Genomic DNA, 23,685 nt, shown 5'->3' on the forward strand with positions numbered 1-23,685 from the left:
AGCTTCTGTGTGTAACTGAAGCCAATTCACACATCTACTCACATCAGTCAGGATCACTTACTGAGGACAAAGAGTAAAACTGAAGTAAAAATACAGAGAGAATATAAGCGTACGCTGTCTCAGGTTTACCTGTGTATCCTTGGTTGCAGTTGCAGATAATTTGTCTGTTACGAGTGTCCTGGTAACAAGATGCAGCAAAGTGACGTCCACTGTTGGGGCCATCTGGGCAGGGACACGGACGACACTGACCACCGGATGCTACGCCCAAAACTGGGTTACCATAAAAACCATTGGCACACCTACAGAACAGACAAACGCAGGTGACTCAGGTGAACAGCACATGGATGGACTCCAATTTTCAAACAAAAAAGGCAACCTGATGTGCTTCTCCTTATTTTCTGCCATATATGTACTGTTACAGCAATGCATTTTTAAATGTGGATACATTTTTAAGGATGAAATTAGCATATGTACAAATAATCCCTGTGAGCTAAAAGCTCCAAATGCTCACTGTCTGCAATTTTTTTTTTTTTTTTTGCAAAGCTGATATTAGCTCAGCACAGATTTCCTTGTATAGTCATCTCTGGTTGTGTTGATGAGGAGGTGTTGCTCAAAAGCACTGGAAAAGCAAATACTTCATTTTTCTAGGAATGTTTCGAACTGATTGACATGACTGGCCAGTATCTGCATGCCAGCTACAATAAGAGCTATTTAAATTCTCTAAAAGCTTGGAAACATTACTAACCAGACAACCACGCTCACATTCACACCTACAGCCAATTTAGAATCACCAGTCCGCCTAACATGGTTCCGCCCACAGTATTTGGACTGTGTGAGGAAACTGGAGTACCCACGCAGACACAGGGAGAGCATGCAAACTCCACACAGAAAGGCTGGTGGATGTGAACCCAGGACTTTCTTGCTGTGAGACACCAGTGCTAACCAGTGCACCACCATGTCCGGTGCTGTTTATAGTGTTTCTTTCTGTATTTTCTTGCTTTTTGTATGAACACAGTTAAATGTAATCTGTATATCTTATTTATTTATTTAGGATAAAATAGGAGGAAATCAAATGTTATATATAAACCTCAGCCTATGAGGTCTAAGACTCAGACCCTTAACTCTAACCCTCTGTTTTACAGACAAGCAAAAAGGCCTTCTTTAGAAAAAAACGTAAATAGTTTGATGTATGTCAGTTAGACATGCATCAAACTATTTTCTTTTTTTCCAAAGACTTTGGAAGAAAAAAAGATCTGACAGCATCCCATCCACTAGATTCAGAGCGTCACCTCTCACACTTGTCTCCTCCAGTATTGTCCCTGCAGTTGACGCAGGCGCCGGTCCTCTGGTCACACTGGTCTGCATGCCCATTACACTGGCAGGGTCGGCAGCTGGGGAAGCCCCAGTGACCTGACTGACATCCATCGCAGCGCTGACCAAATGCTCCTGGGCGGCACTGGCACTGACCAGTAAACTTGTCACAAAGTCGAGTCACGGAGCCTTCCAAGCTGCAACCGCAGGCTTGACAGAGAGAAGACAGACATTACAAGGGGAAATTGAGAGGATGAGAGGGTTGTAGACAGGCATGATGGGAAAAGGAGAGGAGAAAGAGTCAAATGTAGAAAGAAAAGAAGGTATAAGGAATAACAAATTTCATTTGGATTTGCAGAAGATGCACAGCTGAACAGTAGATGGCGCCAGAAGCACTGCACACAACTAAGAGGAGTGTAAATGTACAAGTATATAATTCAAGTTCACCATGCAACACTTGTAATGTTGCTGGTGTGTATTAACAAAAAGATCCACTAAAGAGCGCTTTAGTAGTTCTTGATCTGAGTGACACTTTAGTTTGTAAAATATCAGGATATCTCATAAAACTTTGTTTTTCCATCCCTACTAATGTTTAACTTTCCATCTCTACTAATGTCTAAACCTTCCACGGAACTGTTTAAACATTAGTAGAGCTGGAAAAATATGGACTGGCTCTTCAGGGAAAACGAGAAAGCCCTGAGCTGTATTTGTGTTTCTCACCAATGCAGCCTGAGGGTCCAAAGCCATAAGTTCCTGGAGCACACTGGTCACAGCGTCGACCAATCACATTGGGTCTGCAGCGACACTGGCCTCCCCGGACATCACAGAGGGAGCTCATTGACCCCTGAGGGTCACAGGTACAAGCTAGAGGACAGAGAAGTACAGGCATCAAATCAATGTACAATAAACAAAGATCACAATGACAGAAGAAGAAGAAGGCTCTAATGTCTGAAAATATCTACATGACGGCTCCATTACTTTTTAATTCACGTTTTTCCCCTGTCTGGAGCACACCATAAAAATGAACTTCTTGTCAGGTTTTCTTGTGTTATAATTGGTTCATATCCATATGAACACTTCAGCTTTCTTTGGTCTTCCGTGGTCGCACCTGGTTTTGTTTGAGGTGTAATGTTTTAAAGTGTGGAGGCTGCTTAGCTTTGCACTCACTCCCACTAAATGCTACTTTTCAGTCATGTTATTTCAGCCTTCACGCACTCAGTGCTGCATTCACGGTGTGGCGCTGCGCAGCATCGGGTATCACAGGTGATGGTGAATGACCAGACCGTCAAAGCTGACACTACCTGGTATCCCTCTAACCTCTTTCCTCCAGAAGATGCTGCATAATTCCAGCGAACAGAGAGACTCACACACTGAAGTCATACTGAAGTCACAGATGCAGCTGAGAAATGTCAGAATCCCAACCGAATAAGAGCCTATTAAAATGAATTTATACAGCAAACCTGCTAACAGATAACACAGGCGGGATTACTGTTCACTGCCATTCTCGCCAAACACGTCAGAAAGGCAGTGAATTACTTGTGACTGGTGCTAAATCATTGAGCAATGATCTACTGTATCTATCTTGCAATACAAACTTTATGCTCATATAAAGGAGAAAAGCAAAATATAACCATGTAAACAATGAAATGATAATAAAATAGTAAAAACAACAAAAAACAAGAACAAAAAGTGATTAATAGCATAAAGTGTTAAAGATGATGCAGCCTCCAGGACTGTAAACATCACGGCATCATAAAAGCAAAGGAGAGGTGTTTTTAACTCACGCAGAGCTCCATCATTTATGATAGCTGACATGCTGCTGATCAGCTTGGCACAGGTGTCACTCATCAGTGGGCGCGTCACGCTCTTTGCCCCATCGTGGCAGCGATACCGCTCATACGTCTGCCTCCTGATGTTGGAGGCTGGATCCCCCGCGTTGAACATCTCCATGGACGAGTGGCGTGGCATCAATGCGATCTGAAGAAGAAGGATTTATTTAAAAAAAGGAGAAGGGAGCAGGGAGATGTTAGCTTGTGGCAGGAAAACTACAATTTACTCATGAGTCAGACTCTTATTTTAGAAAACTGAAATAAGAAATGTGTCTCACAGAGTCCACAAGGAGCACAGCGTTGGCCGCTCCGTTGAGGATACTGTTGGGATCCTGGTAGCGTCTGAACTCGAAGCGGAGGGTGTAAGTCTCACCTCTCTCCAGACACACAGGCTGAGGAGGCACCATAAACCTGAGGAGAACACAGTCAGCACTCAGTTACTGTAAATCAGCACTGACATGCATCTGTGTGTGACTGTGTGAATCACAGACCGTGCTGCAGCAGGTAGAGACACAGTAAGTCTGTCATCATCGGGGATGGTGTTTCCACAGGGGCTGCTGGTAGGAATCGGCCCCGGACGGATCACTGTTACCCACACCTCCTCCCAGTCCTGGGGCATCTGCATAGAAACAGCAGTATGTAGCTGCTGATTCCTTTCATTTTCTAATGATACATGATATGATTCATGAGCAGTCACACAGACCTGCGCCTCATAGCGAATGAGCAAATCGTATTCCATGGAGTAGGGAATGTCACTGATAAGGAACTCCAGTGTCCCACTTTCAGGTACCCGGGCAAACCCAAGACCTGTCCACATGGCAGGTCGGCCAGGCTGATGCTCCCTGATCTCCATCGTACAGCCCTGAGAACATAAACATACAAGATATGCTTGCAGAGATTTCTACACAATAAAAGAGACTGACTACAAAACGTGTGATGAATGCAGGTGGCCTCACCCGTCCCATTCTGGAAGTCTCAGCTTCATAAAGGAGGTGATCCAGAGCCATAAAGAAATAGCCAGACTCCACCTGTGTACACTGGCGTCCTGTCATGTGACTGCGGCAGCGGCACTGACCGCTCTCCATGGAGCAGCTATGAATAATACATACATTTTGTTATTTCACTGCCACAATTCATGTTTTCCTAAATTATGAAAGTTGATAAGTCTGAGTTTAACATGGCTGTATGCTAACAATTATTCATTATACTAAACACAAAACTACAGCTGAGGGTGATGGGGATGTTTATTTATTATTTATTATGTTATTTATTAATTTTGTCCCAATGAGTTGGATGAAAAGTTAAGCGGTGACAAGATTTATTACAATTCATTACGCTGAACTTGCAGATGTGGCTACGCTTTGGCTAAGACGAATGTGTGAACTAGAGCTGATCTTGGAAATGTATCTAATAGAGTTGCAAAGTAGGAGAAGTGTTCAGTGCCCTTAGTTTGAAAAATTAATCAATGTTGTTAAAAGGACCCTTAAGCTGTGGAAGCAGTGTGAAACAGACTTGATATATGACTCCTCCCTCACGCTAGAGCAGCACTCACTGGTTGTCCAGAGCTCCTCCGATGTCACAATCGCAGCCCCTGCAGCCATTCAGGTCGTGGCTCAGTGCCCAGTGTTCTGGCTGGAAACACATAAGACAGACAGAGGGCGGGATGATTGATACAGAAGAGTACGGAGCAACCACACGAAAAAGCAGTTATTCAATGATTGGAAGAGAACTTCTGCTGCACTGTGACTGCAGTATGAGGGTGTGAGCAATACAAACTACTGTATCCAGCTCTCCAGTCCTATAAAACAAGCTTTAGGGCATCATTACTGCCCCGATGAATCAAGTTCACTTTGTGATATAGTTTTCTCTTTCAGAAAGAGCAGACTTGACAGTGAGGATGTTTTTGCAGTCCTCGATTTCCCTTTTTATCTTTACGTTGTGGCTGCTGGACTGATGCTTTGTGGTTTCTCCATTAGTGTTACATAAGAAGGTTTTTTATGGTGTACTTCAGTTCCAGCCTTACCATCCATTCCTCTGCAGTGACACCAAAGGATACAAATGAATATGCACTCACCCTGGTAATATATCTTATATATTAATAAAATTTCGCAGCAGTGACAGCGAGGCACTTAGAAAGAGTTTTCCACTGAACATTATTGCTCCTAAATCCAGGCTTCACTGACCTTGTAAGACAACAGGATCTACTTTCGGACCGGGTCCAGACCTGACCATTTTAGGCCTGCTGTAACCCACACCAACCGGACAAGCCACAAATCCCTGGTCTAAATTTAGACACATGAACCAGGCAGGAGCACACATTCCTGCCTACACTATTCCTGGCTGAGCAGGTTTTTTGACAAGAGGTTGAATTATAACAGGAAGCTGATCACCGCCTAACAGCTTGTGCTTCTGGGCAGAGAGGGAGAGAGGATCATGGGTTAAAAAAAAATAGAGGCAGCACAGCTGCACTAATTTAGCATAATGGAAAACTTAATTTGATGCTGTAAATAAATTGTATCAAGCCTTAAAAGGGGCAGATGTGGTCTAATAGAAGGAAACTGAGGTGATCTAAGCTGTTGAGAGGAAAGACCGCATGGCTGAGAATGCTTCCCGCCAACCAAGATCTTTGCTCCCTGAATGAAAGCTATGTTACAACTATGTTACAACACTGCTTACCACTTCACCACTCTGGCACACCAGCATGACACGACTGTCCAGAGACTGGTACAATTAACCTCACCAGACATGTTTATGCTGTATATAAACAGCACAAATATAGTTGTTTTTAATATTTTAGAAAAATCGCTCTTCCAGCAGAATCAGTCTGTATCAGCCTGAAATGGACGTTTGGGGCTGTCTGATCACAACAATTTCACAATGAAGAAAAAGTCTCTTAAATGTTGTATGAAATACAACAAAGACACAAGCTTACACTTTTTAAACAATAGTTTGGTGCTATCCAGATGTCCACTTTTACTTTTACTTTACTGGGATTTTACTGTGACTGGCTTTATACTTATTTAGTCAACTACTAGAACTTTACTGCATTAGACCTCTATTCACTGGAAATTTGCTCAGTGGGTAATCATGAAATTTTGCCTTTCACTTTTAAACCAAGTTTAAATATTAAGGCCTTGAACAGCTGACCAGCTTTAGCCAAGAAAACAACTTCCATGGATGTCTGGTGCTTGTGTGGAAAGACACAACGGAGTGCATGAAAATGAACAAGAGCACCGCCTAGTGGGGCAAAAATATGCCCGTCACACTGTATTAACTCTGTTGTCACCCAGTTATTGAGCGAACACTGTTTTTCTATTTTTAGTAACAGTGACCTTGATCTTAACCCCAGTGACCCCATATACAATCCAACCCTTGCTTTGGTCATAAGCTATCTTCCCATGAAGTTTGGTAAGTGTAAACTCTTGTTCTCGAGTTACTGAGTGGACACTTCAATGGACACCTCCCGCCCATCTGCCACGGGTGATAACATGATACGTCCTGTATAATAAAAATGGACATTTAAGCCAAGCCTAAAATGATGTGTTTTTGTGACATCTTACCAGACATTGGTCACAGCTGCGTCCAGTGACAAGACGCTTGCAGAAACAGTCTCCGCTGACTGGATCACACTGCGAGCTACCTGACACCGTTCCTCTGTGGTCACACTGACAAGCTGGATGCAGGGTGGGGGGCATGGGGTAGAGGCCAAAATTGTCAGACAAATGATAGATTACTGCAGCAAAAACTTCAATAGTTTACTAAAGTATTCTTTTTATCACCAAATCCAGATGTTAGGAGACCTGATCATTGGTTTTTAGGGTCATGCACAGCCTGAGGGAAAAGCCTACAGAGACTCCTCAGAACTTTCTGATTTCTAACAGGGGATATACTCACGCTGGCAGCCGTGAGGGTTGTCCGCACTCAGGCCAAAGAAGCCGGTCTTACACTTGTCACAGCGTGGGCCCTCCACATTAGTCTTGCACCGGCACTGACCTCCCACCATGCCGAGAGACGGGTCTGTGTGGCTGTCGCACAGCCCCCCATTCTGCGAACCGTCTGGGTCACAGTCACAAGCTGCGGGACAAACACGGAGCAGCATTTTGCAAACACGCAGCATTAAATGATGAATATCTACATTTAGTCCAGTGTGTGTGGTGTCTGTTGTGAGTCCAGGGAGTCTCAACATCTATGGTATGACTCGGTACAGGTCCGCACAGAGGTGCCTATGAGACTGCAAAGATGTCCTCCAACAACAAGCACTATTTCTCTCTATAGAGCACTTTTAACCCCTCCAAAATGCCGCTGAAAGCTGATAGGCTGATTACAGTCATGGTATATTCAAATCCAGGCTAGCTGTGTGGCCCTATTTCCATGGTTTGTGTTAAACTAATGTTAAAGGTAAAGGTCCAGGCATGGTCCTGTGCTAGCAGTATGCAGGAGCTAAACTTAACTGTGCAGAAGCATTGTCTACATGTTGTATCTGTCTACTGTCACCAGGAGACACTTTTAAAAATATTTAGATAAAACAGTGTGGGCTAGTCTGGTTGGAGTTTGTGGTGTTGCTGGTCCTTTAGATTAGTCCCTGCCACAGAAAAAAAGTCATGACATACAAAGAACCTCTTTGTAGTGAAAAATAAACTGCACAGAACCAAAATGCATGTTTTTGGTCTTGCGTCTTCCTCTTCGTGGTAAATTCAGTTTGCATACTCTTTCCTAGTCGTACCTACACACAGTGCCACTGCAATCGTGCTGGCTCTTGGAGGAGCGCACACAAGTGTGTGATTGAATTCCCACAATCTCTCGCAAGCAGACACCCAAAGAGGACCATAAATCCTGCATAAGACAGCGAATGTGCATCTTTGAAAGCATTCCTTTTTTTTCAGACTCACGTATGCAAACTCTTGGGTCCCTCATATCCTTCACGGGGTCTTTGTAGTAGAAGGGTTTGCATATCTCACAGTGGCGTCCCATGGTGTTGTGCTGACAATCGTCACACACTCCTCCGCTGACATTTCCCGTGGCCAAATACACCGCCACGTCAAAGTGGCAGGTTGTTGAGTGGCTGTTACAGTTACACTCTAAAAGAACAGGTTTATGTCGTTTTAATTTGTCATTCTTTTTAAATTTTATCTAAGTATTAAACAGATATACGAGTGTGTCAGCTACTTTATTCTAAGTCTTTATAGACCTAGATACAATTAATGATATCCATCCATACTTTGCTTCCTCCTCTGTACTCACTCTTGCAGGCATTGGTGTTGCGTCCTTCGGCTGGCCTCCACGGCTGGTCGTTGTAGAAGTCGTCGCACTGCTCACAGTTCAAACCCTTGGTGTTATGGTTACAGACACACCTGCCGTGAACCTTGGCGTGAGATAAAAAAGAAGGGAAGGGGGGGGCTTAAAGAGGAACACTGGAACGATGAGAAATATGAGGCTGGAATGTGCTAATTAAAGGCACTGCTCTGTACTCTGTGCAAACACACTCCTGCACACGGTCTAGCAACAATATGTTTATTTGCAATGTTTCAGTCCCAGACCTTTATCAGGCACATTTTTCATGACATGGTGGCTGGTGACTGGAAGGGGAGTTGAGTAAGACCTTGTTATATTTATCATTAAAGTGTTTCATTTCTCCACTTTAGCTGGACAAATAAATGAATCCCCTTTGTGGGCTATAAGCATTAATTTTATATTTATCCACCCAGCTAATGAAATCTCTTTTTGGGCATACGTTTATGATTGTTTCTACATTATTATCATTTTCTAAAAGTATTTATGACATATCCTAAAAATGGTAGTAAAATTGCTATACACCATGTATAGCAATTGGGGAATGTGATTGCTATAAGACTGCAGCGATATCCTGTAAATATGGCTTCTCTTTGTCAATAACCAAACAAAATGCAAATAAATATATTTTTTGCAAGTTAAACAACCTGTGGGATCCATTTGTCTCTCTCCTGTCTCATGAAAAGCACAGGTTTTTCTGATTTCACTGTCCCGTTCTTGATTTTATTTTTGTGTACTTGAATCTTCATCACTCACCATTCCTTCTATATCATCCCTGATGCCAGCAATGGGGGCGCACTCTGAGGCGTGGCCATAACAGAAGCAGTTCCCACGAACGACAAGTTCATACATGGCATAGTAGTACTTCTCTTTGATTTCAGCTCTGGGGTCCAGCAGGTTGTCTCCCAACGTGTGAAGTTTAGTGAAATTCACTCTCAGGTTGGTGATCTTTAGCTGGTCTGATGGAAAGAAGACATGGAAGGAGTAAGCAGAGAAGAAACAAGGTGCAGATATTTTTAAGTTTACTGTAAGACGACAGCTGCAAGTCATCTGATTAATGTATGACACAAGTTGGGGAGCTCAAGTAATTAAAAAAAGTTTATGAAAAGCTGTTGATCCCCTTTAAACATAACTGTACAGAGGACTACTGCTGCAGCATGAGGAAGTCAGCCGGTGGAGCATGACAGAACTGAATGTGTGGCAAAGCATTACGCATTAACTAAAGTTAATGATGTGGGATGTGGAAGGAATAGTTAACCATCATGGTTGCTGGCACCACCTTATTACAATACTACATCAGACTGAAGTAAAAATACTTCATAGTCATATATAATTTATTAAGGGGATCATTTTTTCAGATACCACTGAGAACTACATCTATCCCACATGTTTAATTGTTTCCTATATATAGTCAAATTTGTGGTGTATGTCCTGTAGGTGCCCTCTATGTATCCACCTCAATTTCCTCTTTAAACTGACACCAACTCCAAAAATGAAGGACAGTAATGAAATGTTGTGTTGAGAGAGTTCTTCCCTCATCCTGTACGTTGATCTTTTCAAACTATTTGGTAAGGGCTAGGGAGGGAGATCACTTCTTTCCAGAGAGATCTGTCTTTTCACCCTGTCTACATTCTCTGCGGTCACAGTCCAGCTGTTTATCACTGACAGTCAGCACACACAAACTCATGTTCATGTAGCAAACTGCATGTTAGAACATGGGACACACACCTTTCCCTTCACTGTGACCGAGCAGCAACCACAGGCGCTGAAAAATGAAGCCACCATTGTGCTCTTGATGCCTTTTGAAGTATCTTTTATTGAAATTATCTGACAAATGATATGGCAGTGTGGTAGAGGAAAAGATTTACATGCTTCAGTTTTTATGGGTGAAATCTAATAGTATGTTATTAGTCTGTTCTTGGCACTTCCTTGCAGTTTATATGCATCTGTGTGTTGCACCGGTAAAGTTTATGAATGCAGCTGGGTAGCCGAACCTGCTAGCATTAGCTAATAGCATTCCACTCCAAATATGGCACCTTCAGGCTCCAAAAAAATGCTGAGGCTCGAAAATGTGGAATCCAAAACCGGTGAGTGATGGCTGCATCTCTGTCAGATTTTTAAAGTGATCTTGGTCTTGTTACAGTACAAATTCTGCTGGCTGCTTTACCAGATTCCAAATATTACAGGAAAAACACTCTTTAATTCAGTGAATCTGTACTACACAATCAACACAGCAGGTTCAAACGAGTCTGAGTTACCTTACTTAACAGAAGCATGTTTTCCTGATATTTTGGGCTATTTGATAACAAAAATTAATTTTATGCTTGACAAAATTGAAGAGCCCTTTAGAAAAACGGGTTATGGAAGTTTTATCTCGTTCTTTTGGAGAACATCAAAGCCATGAAAAACCATGCTAGTGTAAATGACAAAATCCAACCAAAGCTTCAGTGTCTTCTTCTCACTATAATGATCATAGCGTATGTATGTATGTATATACACCAACACACCGACATACCATTATGACCACTAACAGATGAAGTGAATAACACTGTTATCTCATCATGGCACCTGTTAGTGGGTGGGATGTATCAGGGAGCAAGTGAACATTTTGTCCTCAAAGCTGATGTGTTAGAAGCAGGAAAAATGGGGAAGCATCAGGATCTGAGTGAGTCTGACAAGGACCAAATTGTGATTTCTAGACGACTGGGTCAGAGCATCTTCAAAACTGCAGCTCTTGTGGGGTGTTCTTGTCTGCAGTGGTCAGTATCTATCAAAGGTGGTACAAGGAAGGAACAGTGGTGAACCAGTGACAGGGCCATGGGTGGCCAAGGCTCACTGATGCATGTGGGGGGCAAAGACTGGCCCGTGTGGTCTGATCCAACAGACGAGCTGCTGTGGCTCAAATTACCAAAAAAGTTAATGCTGGTTCTGATAGAAAGGCGTCAGAACACACAGTGCATCTGAGTTTGTTGTGTAAGGGGCTGCATAGCCACAGACCAATCATGGTGCCCATGTTGACCCATCACCCATTGAATGCACCAACAATGGGAATGTGAGCATCAGAACTGGACCACAGAGCAATGGAAGAAGGTGAGCTTGGTTCCTGCTGTTCATGTGGATGTTACTTTGACACATACCACCCACCTCAGCATTGCTGTAGACCATCTACACCCTTTCATCGAAACGGTATTCCCTGATGGCTGTGGCCTCTTTACGCAGGATATTTTGTATATATTCATTCTCTTGTTGTTCTATTTTGTTCATCTTGGTTCTTTTTAAACTACATTACGAAGTTTGTAGTGCAGTAAAAACAAGTGCAAAGTGCAGCTTTTGTTGTTTGCTGTGTTGAAACCCATTTTGAGAAATAATTATTTTTTATTCTCTTTCTCTTAACAATAGTTTCTTTAAAGAAAGAACACGTTTTGGGGTCAACTTGAAAGAAAGGCAGATGTGAAATGTAAAAGTGAGGTCAGAGCTCAAATGTGACATATGTGGACCTAAACTATAATATTTAGAATTCCCATATTCCAGTATCATTTCCTAAATGCTGAAGATACAAACAAAGGCAGAAGAATTTTAAGCTGAGTTTTAAAGAGCAAAGACAGTAAATGAAGGTTTTACCTTATTTGACTTTGAAGAAGAGGTCAAAGGCCCAAAGTAATGTGATACTAAGAATCCCTCCCTCTTATTAGCGTTAAAGTCTACCAATGAGATTCAGGGCAAAATGTTCCCTCTCAAGAGACAAAGAAACTATTAAACAGCAACCAAAGAAGAACTAAACTGATGCTGATTAATTGTCTTGCCAGCAGCAGACATTAAATATGAATAGTTCAGCTGCAAGGGGGTTAGTGGTCTACACGTGGGCCAGTTCCACTGAGATATTTAACAACTAAACAGGACAGCCTCTGCTGATGCAGTAGAAATGAAGCTAGGGTTTCTGGGAAAAGCTCTCATGTCCTGCCAGTCTAAACATGAGGGATAGGACAGGAGGCTGCGTGGGAGAGAAACAGCTGCTTTTCACATCTCACCGTGTCTTCCACACAGCAGGGCCATGTTTCACACCCCAGAGAGACGTGTCACAGCTGAATAACAAGAGCTAATTGCGTCTGCTGGAGTTGAGTTATGATGACAAAAGGACAGGGAATATATATATATATATATATATATATATATATATATATATATATATATATATATATATATATATATATATATATATATATATATATATATTACTGAGCTGGGCAAATAATCACTGATGGGAGCAAAAATTAGCAGATCTGATGCGGGTGGGAGTGATGTAGAACACTGGTGTGGCTTGTTGCTTTTTATCTGAAAAGCAATGCAGAGGAAGAATAGGTTTTACACATGTTCCTCTCTGGAAACAACGTGGCCATTCAGACCAGAGAAGCAGAATGGACATGTCCTGATACAAGGCTGAAAATCTCAGACAATGACAGGAGCTGAGATCTTGGACGTTTCTTTGGTTGAAACACAAGCCTGGTTCAGGGAACAGCTCCTGACACCTGTGTGTCACAGATGACCTGTCAGTTATGCAGAACACACAAAGAGAACACAGAGCATTGCTTCCTGTCAGATCCTGATTCTGGCGTGCAGCTGTGCCACACATGTAAATGTCCCTGTCATACTCACTTTTCCCGCTTGCTGTGTGATACTGGAGGTATTTATTAAAGTCAAAGGAAAGACTCTGATACACAGCAAACTGTGGCCAACCAGCAGGACAGTCAGCTCCTTTCAGCTGCTCCCTTGCCCAAAGCATTGCCACGGCAGGTACTTCTACATGTTTTGATTTGGCAGAGTTTTATGCCAGATGGCCTTCCTGACGCAACCCCAAAGGGGATTTGTGTCTCCGTCTGGAATCAACCAGTGACCTTTCACTTGTAAACATGTAAATGATCTCTGCTATCTTTTAATATTTAACCACAAAACAAAATATTCACGCAGTACAAACAATAAGCTGTTTTATTTGTTTAACCTTTTCGGTGACTGCTGTATGCTTTCAGGCTGTTGTTAACGATAATGTGTGGGACATACTCTGTATAGTCGGGCTGTAGGGATCCTGAATCCTGATGGCTGGATCCAACACTCTGTAGATGACCTAGGCCAGGAAATAAATGTTATGCACATGCATTAGATATGTGTAATAAAATGTGATGGCACAAGTCTTTGTGATATGCATACATGTTAAATTCAGTTCACAGAAGATATTGGTTGTGCTTTTTTTTGTCAAGCAGGTGAAATTCAAAAACATGGAAACATGGAAGTTGGGAACAAACTGGAAACTGACTTGCTACTTAATTTCAGGCTTAACAGGATTAGCCCAGCAGAGTGTCTTTGTTCTGAATATGCCCCTATCAAAATAATAATAATAATAATAGCTTCACATGCTTGAGTGGGCAGTTTTCACACAGGGCACCCTTCCTGACACAATCCCAAAGGGATGAGTGCCTCCATCCCCGATCAAACTGGGGATCCTTCACCTGCTGGACAAATGCGTAAACCACTACACTATTAGGCTGTAAGTGTGGTGTATGTGTGACTAGAAAATTATTCCACAAAAACACCTGAACAAAGAAGAAAAAAAAAAGATCTGTGATCAAGGTCAGTTTTTTTTTTTTTTTTAGATTAAACAAGATAAATTTTTGATTCACAAAAGTAGAAGGTTTAGTGTTCATTAGTGTTAATGTAAGCAGCCACTCACCTCTCCCTCTGTCGATGGCTCAATGTCAGAATAGCGTGACTCACAGATGACATCATTTATGTTACGCAAAGGACCCTCTGAGACTCCAGGGAAGATGGCAGCACAGTCATAGGCAAAGTAGCGGTAGATCTGCCAGGTACGACCAAAATCTGCCGAACGCTCAATCAACATGGCTGCTGGACGGAAAGTCTGCAAAAGAGGAATGTCAGAATTTATTCAATGCACATATATATATATATATATATATATATATATATATATATATATATATATATATATATATATATATATATAAAGGTCAAGATGATAATCTGTATTTGTTTGTATTTATTTCTAACCTTGAATGTCATAATCAGGTGAGTAAAATGAAACTCTGCTTCCAGATCCAGCTGGATAAAGACATCCGACTTTCCTGAAGAAGGGAGATGAGAAATGAAAGACATGTTATTAAATCTCTGACTTTCTCTAACTGCTAATGCCTGTCAGCTAGTTTGTATGAAGAATTTATAAATAATCAGTTTCTCACAGATGGGTGCCCCAGAATAGAGGTTAGTGGCATTAAGTGAAGTAGCAACCACACACTTGGCTTTAGGAATGGATCCTTGACAGGAAAAAGCTTTCACTCTTGGCAGGAGAAATGTGTAGTGCTTGTCGGGAAAGGCCCACATACTTCCTGAGTTGTAGAACAGCAAATATTCTGAAGGGCCAGTCTATTCTGAAGACTACTTTCACTCTTGTTCTCTGTGTTTTGTGTTACTTGTGCAGTAACAAAGCCAAGAGGATTTCTCATTCCTGAATACTAGTGCATAAGACCCACACCACAAGTTAACAAATCAATAACCTTTAAAGTGGGGAATTTGAAAACAAACCACAGCACCTTCACACACACATCTAGTAATTAAATATTTGGGGGGACTAGACTCTGCCCATGTTGCTGGATCATCTGTGTGTAGATGCTGCTGTGGAAGTGGAAGAGGTGGCCTAAATTTCTGTGAAGGTGCTCTGAAACTCCTGCAGCTCCTTCCATGCTGCTCTCTGCGTGGTCCATTCCTGTGAGAGCCCAGTCTTCATATTCCCTCTGCTCCTGCCTCACGTTCATTGACGTCTGTACATGTTGCTCGTCTGGTTTTCGCCTGGTCCTTGTGTTTCTGAATGGTTTCCTTCTTCTCCGTGTTTCCCTGCCATGTGCATCAAACTCTTTGTGTGAGCTTCTTCTTTGTCCCTGTCAGGTTATTTCCTGTTTTATTTTGAAGGTTGCAACCTTGTGTGGCTTTCTGTGTTTTAAATTCCCTCCTTGTTTTTCCTCACGCTCATTGTTGTCCTGCCCTAATATCTGTCTCCCTCTGTTGTCATCAGGACTCATGATTTTTTTTTGCTGCTGCACTAAAACGTGGCACTAAAAGCAAGTAACTGAAATCATAACAACAGGTGCTGCTCAGTCTGCCCTGGTTTTTGTCTGCATTTGTGCTCACTTTACTCACTTTACTGCTAACATCGCAGTAACTCACTGTCATGCCCTTGTAATGTCTGCGTGCAATCCCATAAAACAGGCTTTGCAATTAATATGTGAACACAATCAAACCACTGTGTCCTTGTCAAACAAGCCCGCTGTGAACGCTGCCACATTCACCAAACAAATGCCACAAAGATGCGATGGAAAAGCAGCAACTACCAGGAGTAAAAATAGTCACTGTACTTCCTGCCCCTCTTTTTCTTCTACTGTTTCTCCCTGATCTATTCTGAGTTGAGTGCTGCACAGTGCTGTCATCAACACCACTCCATTACTGTGGAATGACTCACAAACAGCTAAAATGAGCCTTGTGTCCAACTGGCCAGCCGTGCACAGATCTTTACAGTTGCTCATTGTGCTGAAGATTCAGTCCACCTGAAAATAAATCAGTTTGTTCCCCTCCATGTTTTTACTGCAGTGCACCTCCCGGTCCTGATCATCCACTTACTTTCACTTTTATCTTTACATCAGAGCTTTCCATCTTCTCCTACTCTGTTATTAAGCCCAGCTGTAGCTGGTCAGAGGATGCTGGCCACAGTGTGTGTGTGTGTCTGTGTTTAAAGTTCTCCAGTACCATTTTCTTACCACTTGTGGTTTTATGAAACTTTGAGGATGTTTTTCCCTCTTGTCAGTTGAATTATTTCTTCAGGATATGATGTATCTCTCCTCTCTTCTTCCCCCTTAAATGTTATTACTTTAAGCTGTACACCAGTATCTATAATAAGCACAAGCCATACTAATTTTGTCAGAAAATCAGATTCTGCAAGATGGAAACAAATCACGAATAGTTTCCTGAACAGCACTTTAAAACAACTCTCTCAGGAACAAATAATGCTTGTATGGCTTGTGAATTTATTATACTGAGAAACTCCCACTATTTGATGAGAGTGATGGTGCAGTAAAAAACACAACTATGAGTTAATTTAGCTGGAGGGCTTCCAAAAATTTTCTTTGGACATTGGCTGCTTTTTCACTCATTTTCAGTCCAGTCCTTATACCTGACCATTTTAAGAGAAATATTTTTGTTTTGTTTTGTTTAGTAAACCACTTTGCACTGACATATGAATCATTCAAGCATAAAAAAGACACCTGACAGGGTGACTGTCAGGAAGCCATTCTTTTTCTGCACATTTTTGGCCACAGCGGCTTTTATAGGCAATAGAGGGAGACAGGAAATGGGGGAAAGATACAGGGGAAGACACATGGGCAAACTGACGACAGGCCGGGACACAAACCCGCACCGCCCACACCGCAACGCGGCATATGCACTTGGTTGCCTGCTCCACCACTGAGCCACCTGGGCTCCCAGGAAGCCATTCTTAAGGAAGGGAACCCCGGAGAAAAGCCAGATGAATGCCAATTTACTGAAGAACTGGACTGAAAAGCATGGTGGATCAAAATCCACTATGCAATACCATCTGAAAAGCACAACAATAATTGCAATGCCGTGAAAGCATACCTGGATCAAAAAACGCACTATGGAAAACTATCAGTCATGGATTGGCCTCCCCAGATCCCGGACCTCAACATTACTGAAGCAGTGTGGGATCATACTGGCAGAGAACAGAACAAAAGGCAGCCAACATCCAAAGAAGAGCTTTGAATGAAGCCTGGAAAACTGTTCTACTTAAAGAAAGCTTGGTTAAGAGATTTTAAGGTGGTCATACCAAATACCAACATTTAAGCTTGTTAGAATTGTCCAAACTCTGTTTTGTATATACTGTATTTCCATGTATGTTTGCACATATTTCAATAAATCTCAACACCTTTTTCCCATTTTCCTAGAAAAAAAATAGGGAGTTTGCACAGTACTGTACCTGCAAAAGGATACAGTATAGTAATGGATGCAGGAGTCAAATATGGTGCTTGCTGGTTATACAACTGAGCACAAGTTAAGCTATCAGGATACGCTCTTTTCGAGCTGGATATGGACAAATAAGAAGTTTAATTAACTTAACTTTATTAAGTCAAATGCAGAACACAGATGACCATAAAGTCTCCTCACCATTCTCTGACTGCCACCACGACTTCTTGCGGTGAGGCTTAAAGGTAGTGATAACGTTCTCTATCCTGTGACTGAAGGTGTTGTAGGTCGGATCATATGGTCGTCTGGAGTCACAGTCAAAACACTTCTTCTCATCCTGCAGCATGACAAGAAAAGGTAAGAGCCACACGGTTAGAGGTGAAAAACCACAGACAGAATGTAGTCAAGAAAAACATTTAACTGATTTTTACTCAATATTAACACAGCATTCAACAAACACACTTACCTGCAAATGACTGACGATGCAGTAAGGCTCTTTCCTTCTCATTCCACATGTGGACGAGGCTTTCAGGTTCTTCTCTCGCCCAACCAGTAAATCCCCGGTTGCTGGGTAACAGCTGCCATGGGCGCAGCCGTGGCTGTGATCAGGCTCCAGACCAACAGCAGCAGCCAGGACTGAAGGGTAGGAAACAGGAAATTAATTAAAGTGAGCAGGAAGTAGCGGTTACATCACTGTCCAACAGTGCACCCACTCACAAACTTAAGTTGGCAAGTAAAGCAGACCTAATCAGTCACCTTCCTTTTGACCTGATTATTTAGACAACATCAGAGGCTCTTATCAATTCCTGAGGAAAAGACTCCAGAAAGTGCAGTAGTTACATGTGTGAATGAGTGAATGGAATTAATTCCAAGTAATCATTTATAAACAATCTGCAAATCAGTTTTTTGTGTGGCTTCTTTGCTATTGTTCTTTTGGTCAGTTTAGCATTGTTCCCAGTAAATAAAGATATTGGCCACATACAAAGAATAATGTTCAGAAAAAAAAAAAGAAGAAAATACTTGATTTAAGCAACAAATCAGAACTGAATTCCTGATAAAGCAAAGGTTGTCTACTTCTTGATCAAGAAATGATTTAGTGTTGGAACAACAGCCACTGGGAGGGGATTATGGCAAGCAGCGCTGATGGCTAATAAGCTCTGCAGTCTGCAGGTGTTCCAAAAAATGACCTGACAAGAGGCTCCGGCGAAAGGCAGAAGAAAGAAAAGAGAGAAATTACTCTTGTTTGATTTGACTGTTTATGCAAAGCTAAATCTGCCAAACTGGTAAACTACATAAAACAGGGGAAACACTTGTTTTTATAGATATGGTATAACACAGAGGACAGAGACAGGCTGCCTGTTTGACGATACAGCACTCGGTGTGACTGAACAGCAGTGCTGTGTGTGGGAGTTAAAATAAACCTTATAAACTTTCATGACAACCAGCAGCAGCCGTCACACATTCCACCGGACATCTTGACGTGAGTTTCTCCTCCTACATGCCTCTGGGACCTCTGCTCATTTCTGCGTGTGCTGCTATGTGATGAGACTATGGGGTGCTTGCTGTCTATCTATGGGCTGTCCACAACAGGTGTTTCTAATCCTCCTTCTATATCAGTGCACTGTAGATGGCAAAATGGTAACTCCTACACTGTGGATCCAATTAAATTTACAACCACATTCCCTAAAAGATCAAATTTTGACGTGATGGCCAATATGATATGATATATATATATATATATATATATATATATATATATATATATATATATATATATATATATATATATATATATATATATATATATATATATATATAGACACATGATGTGCTGAAGTTTTTTAAGTGACTTTGAATGTGGCATGGTTGTTTGCACCAGACGAGCTGGTCTGAACACACAACCACCTGCAGGATTTACAGAGAATGAAAGAGAAATAACCAGTGAGCTTGCCTTGTTGATGTCAGAGGTCAGAGGAGAATGGCCAGACTGCTTCCAGGTGTCATAAGGCAGCCTATACCCTGAATAGGTTGCTAGTGTATTTGATACCAAGACACAGAGAGATGAGACACTCACATTCACACTGCTGGCAGACAGTGATAACACATGCACCACTGTGCCACCTGCATCCCAAACAGTGTGTGTCATGAGTGCCAGTTTCCTCAAGCATTTGAAAATCTTCTTAAATACTGAGATGAGCACTCCAACCTCGGAGTTCAACCTCTCAAATAAAGAACGTGGTGACGCTTCACTGATATGCTCTGGCTGTCACTGAAGCTGTACCACTGTAAACCTGTCATTATATCAACCTTCTGCATAATTGTGTGTCTCGGTTAAACACTGAGATTTTTAATGCTGATACAGATTTAAAGGAAGACAAGCTGCTGTACCTGTCAGTGCGTGGATGCTCTCTGTAGTGCTACACTCTCAAAAAAATGCAGGCAGAGGCAACACACCATCTAGAGCCTGATACTGCTATGAGACAGCTGTAGATAAGGAGCCTGATGGGAACCGTGCAGAGAGGGATTTCACATTGACACTGATACAGGACACACACACAATCCTGATACGCACTCTGGAGGAAGCCTGTGTTTACCTGACATTTGAATAAGGTGAGGCTGACAGTATAGGTCACAATCTCACACACCTGTGCATCAATACAAACACACACGAGAGCCTTTGTGCAGATGATGAGAGGTCACATCCAGATGCAACTTGATACACAGTCTGGAAACTACTGACACACTTGAAAAGGTGTTTATGTGTATGACGGACAGATAAAGCGGCTGGAGGAGTCAAGCAGATGTCTAATGTATTGTGTAATCACTTGGTTTCTTGTTGTCTTAAATATACCAGCTTCACACCTCTGCTCCCAACACGAGCTGACATCACCACACAAAGAAGACGTGCAGGACAATGATCAGCTTTTATTCCTTATAATTGCACATGCTGTTGTTCTAAATATAGATTGGACACATTAGGACATGTCACATAAGGTTTCATCAATTTATGATGCATTCATTTATGAATTTCACATTCAGTAACATTATTCTATGGTTATTAAGATAGTGTATTACCATTTAGGCCTCAGTCACACATGCATACAGACTCGTCAGTGACCCCCTGGCAACCTCCAGTCTCTAGGGAAAAATGTATTGTAGTGTATTCACTGACTGGTTGGCCAGCAGTTGCTGGCTGTCACTGTGAAATCAGTGGCAAGGAGGGTGCTGCACCAGAAATCTTGTTGCTTGGGTCTCTAGCAGATCGCTGCGGTCTTCTGTTGTTTCCCTGGGTGACGCTGATTTATCTGCAAATAGCTGCCAACTACTCGCTAAGCAGCAGTGAAACTGTCAGGAGTGCGACACAAACTACAAACGCCTTCAAAGTAAAAGCTGTGCCTTTACTGCTAAAACCAACATATTTCAAAATGCACAAAAGGCTGTTTTTGATGATTTCTACGAGTGTTGGTGGAACTGGAAGCCGAGGGGATTTCAAGACCCATGTCACTAAGGTGAAAAGTTGACATTAAAAGGACGCAATGTGATGCAGTAGCTGTTTCCTTCCTTCGTCTTATCCTGCTTCTTTTCTCTAGTGCCATTATAGGAAAGCAGGATGAACAAAGGTCACAAAGGTTACAAAACACTGCTGTTCAACCAGCCATCAGCCTGTAACACCATACCATATCATGCAGCATGCACAGCATCTTGCCCTCGCACATTATTATTTCTTTTAAATTTGTTCTGTAATAATCTTGACATTACACCATAAAGTCTGTTTATGCTTTCCGTGTCATGTATTACTGGTGCTCGTAGCCAAATTGCCTATAGTTGTTAACCTATTCTCAGCTCACGGTAAAAAAAACAAAACAGAAACAGACATGATATCATTGCAAAGGAGAAATCTGGCTGTGTGCCGAAAGGTCTTCTACATGAGGCAATGCTCTCTGTCAGAGGCAGCGATGCAGATTATAGTCTGCAGCGCTTTCAGAAATGAATATCCCCCCCCACCCACACACACACACACACACACACACACACACACACATACACACACCTTCCTCCTCCAGGTGAACTTTGCTTTTATTCCTTTCATCCTTGCCTTTGATTCCCACTGAGCTTTGTCAAGTCCAAGTTTATTTCTATAGCGCACTTAAAAGAACCTCAGTTGACCAAAGCGCTGTACAGGTTATACAAAAGTACAGTAAGTCAACAATAAATATACATTAAAAATCATCAAATCAAACAAAGTAAATAAGACTGTGTTTGCATAATAAAAGCCCTGCTCAAATGGAAATGAAAGCAAGAGGGAATAAGCAGGTTTTTAACAGTGATTTAAAATGATTGAGAGACTTATGTGAAAAGGTATGTTGGGCCAAAGATTAGGAGCTGCCACTGAAAAGCCTCTGCAGGTGTGCTGCTGCCAACACATAAAGAATAACAATAGTCTTAATGAGAGGTAATAAAAAAACTCTCTCAGTGTCATGAGGCGGGAGGTAGACCTTCACCTCACTGAGGAGCATTAGTTGAAAGAAGCTCATTTTGGGGAAGTTTGATTGTACATCTCTGAAACAGTTCGCCAGTGTCTGAATAGAAGCACAGCTGTTGGGTTGCAAAGGCAGATATATCGGTAAGTCATCTGCAAAGCAATGAAAGGAGATGTTACGCTTTTTATAATGGACCCCAAGGGAAGCAGATATGGGATCCAACAGAAAACAAGGAGGTCATCCACAACTAAGTGGGGACACAGACGATGAATACTGATGAATAACCATTAAAAAGGCTGCTCCTTTAATACCCACACCCCAAACACAATTCAAGACATGACAGGCGATTGCTACGACCTACAGCGGGAAATGCACAAGGACGGCAGAATTATTAGCATCAACGGTTAAAAGCTGGTCATTAAAGACTCTTAGAAGGACTATTTGCCACGTTGTGATTCGAAACCAGACTGGTATGACGGCATGTTTGAAAGCAGCTGGGACACAGCTAGACACCAGGGAGGAATCAGTTAGGTCAACAATACATGGCTCGAGAGTGTTAAAAACATACTTGAGAGGACAGGGTGGGATGCTGTCTATATCCTGAACTATTTCAGTTAAAAAGGAGAGAGACACCTGTTCTCAGTAAGCAGACCACACATCACAGAACAGCAGCACTCATCCATGTATGGAGTCAGTCAGTCCTAAGGTCTGATCTCTTACTTGATTTCAGCAAAAGTAACTGCTGTTCATTATTTATTCATCCTAATTCCAACAGGATGTGCTAAGTGTCACTCGTGACTCTCACAGACAACCACATAAATATAAATGCTAACAGCGACATCACCCACTATGTCATAAGGCTCTGAGTGGATTCAATGCAGGTCTATGAATCAAACATTACTCAGCCTCCAGCACGGATGACAGAAGCATTATGTGAAGTGGAAAGTTAACACACTTTCAATCAGGGTTTGGAAAACAACTTCTAAGTTTGACTGACTCACTAGAAAACTATTAAGTCCACAAAGACACAGATACAGTCTCTAATTATTTAAACTCATTTACTACTGTTACCACTGTGAACGGGCAAACTGCTCAGTGGGTGCAGCAGTAATCACAAAGCTAGACAGAAAAAGAAACATTCACAGTTATCATCTAAATCGTAATACTCTGACATCATGGATTTTTAAGACATCACCTCCCACTAACAGCCATATCACCAAGCTGTTGACATGCAAATGTCTGCATGTGCAGCTCACTATTAACACAAATCTGATTAATTCAGCTTATTTTATACCAGCTATATACCATCTGTTTGCATATGGTTTCATATAACAACGATCTTCTTTAAACTGTAAAACAACAGCAACTAATGTGATCTGGTGTGACTACAACACATAATGCAGAAACACTCCCACATCAGAAAAACCCATTTTCCTTATTTTAGTTTCCATCTTTTATAATTTGTCACCCAACTGTACCCACCTAATACACATACTAATGAAATCCTCCAGCTGTGTGTGTGTGTGTGTGTGTGTGTGTGTGTGTGTGTGTGTGTGTGTGTGTGTGTGTGTGTGTGTGTGTGTGTGTGTGTGTGTGTGTGTGTGTGTGTGTGTGTGAGAGAGGGATGTGGCATCAGCATGGCACATTCCAGTAGTGCTTTCTGGCAAGACACAGTTTGCTGTCAACCAGTGCAAACTCTGCAGGAGACCGAGACAAACAATCAAAAAGAGACTGAAGAG

The 23,685-nt window shown here is 41.9% G+C and overlaps 1 protein-coding gene across 3 annotated transcripts in view; it reads right to left on the reverse strand.

Moving 5' to 3' along the window:
* The window catches only part of lamb2 (laminin, beta 2 (laminin S)), a 48,173-nt gene that overhangs the window by 12,570 nt on the left and 11,918 nt on the right, over positions 1-23,685 (reverse strand). For all 3 annotated transcript variants that reach the window (XM_030732836.1, XM_030732834.1, XM_030732835.1), the window contains 19 exons: positions 17,932-18,101; positions 17,667-17,802; positions 14,490-14,563; positions 14,152-14,340; positions 13,485-13,548; positions 9,186-9,388; positions 8,382-8,502; positions 8,030-8,218; positions 7,035-7,214; positions 6,701-6,813; positions 4,693-4,772; positions 4,097-4,232; positions 3,844-4,002; positions 3,632-3,759; positions 3,419-3,551; positions 3,096-3,288; positions 2,032-2,175; positions 1,290-1,521; positions 130-299 (listed from right to left, as the gene is read on the reverse strand). In XM_030732836.1, coding sequence (XP_030588696.1) covers positions 130-299; positions 1,290-1,521; positions 2,032-2,175; positions 3,096-3,288; positions 3,419-3,551; positions 3,632-3,759; positions 3,844-4,002; positions 4,097-4,232; positions 4,693-4,772; positions 6,701-6,813; positions 7,035-7,214; positions 8,030-8,218; positions 8,382-8,502; positions 9,186-9,388; positions 13,485-13,548; positions 14,152-14,340; positions 14,490-14,563; positions 17,667-17,802; positions 17,932-17,973 — 2,686 coding nt within the window. In that variant the 5' untranslated portion in view covers positions 17,974-18,101. The remainder of the gene's footprint in view (positions 1-129; positions 300-1,289; positions 1,522-2,031; positions 2,176-3,095; positions 3,289-3,418; positions 3,552-3,631; positions 3,760-3,843; positions 4,003-4,096; positions 4,233-4,692; positions 4,773-6,700; positions 6,814-7,034; positions 7,215-8,029; positions 8,219-8,381; positions 8,503-9,185; positions 9,389-13,484; positions 13,549-14,151; positions 14,341-14,489; positions 14,564-17,666; positions 17,803-17,931; positions 18,102-23,685) is intronic.

Source organism: Archocentrus centrarchus, chromosome 7 (genome assembly GCF_007364275.1).
Source record: "Archocentrus centrarchus isolate MPI-CPG fArcCen1 chromosome 7, fArcCen1, whole genome shotgun sequence".
NCBI classification, from domain to species: domain Eukaryota; kingdom Metazoa; phylum Chordata; class Actinopteri; order Cichliformes; family Cichlidae; genus Archocentrus; species Archocentrus centrarchus.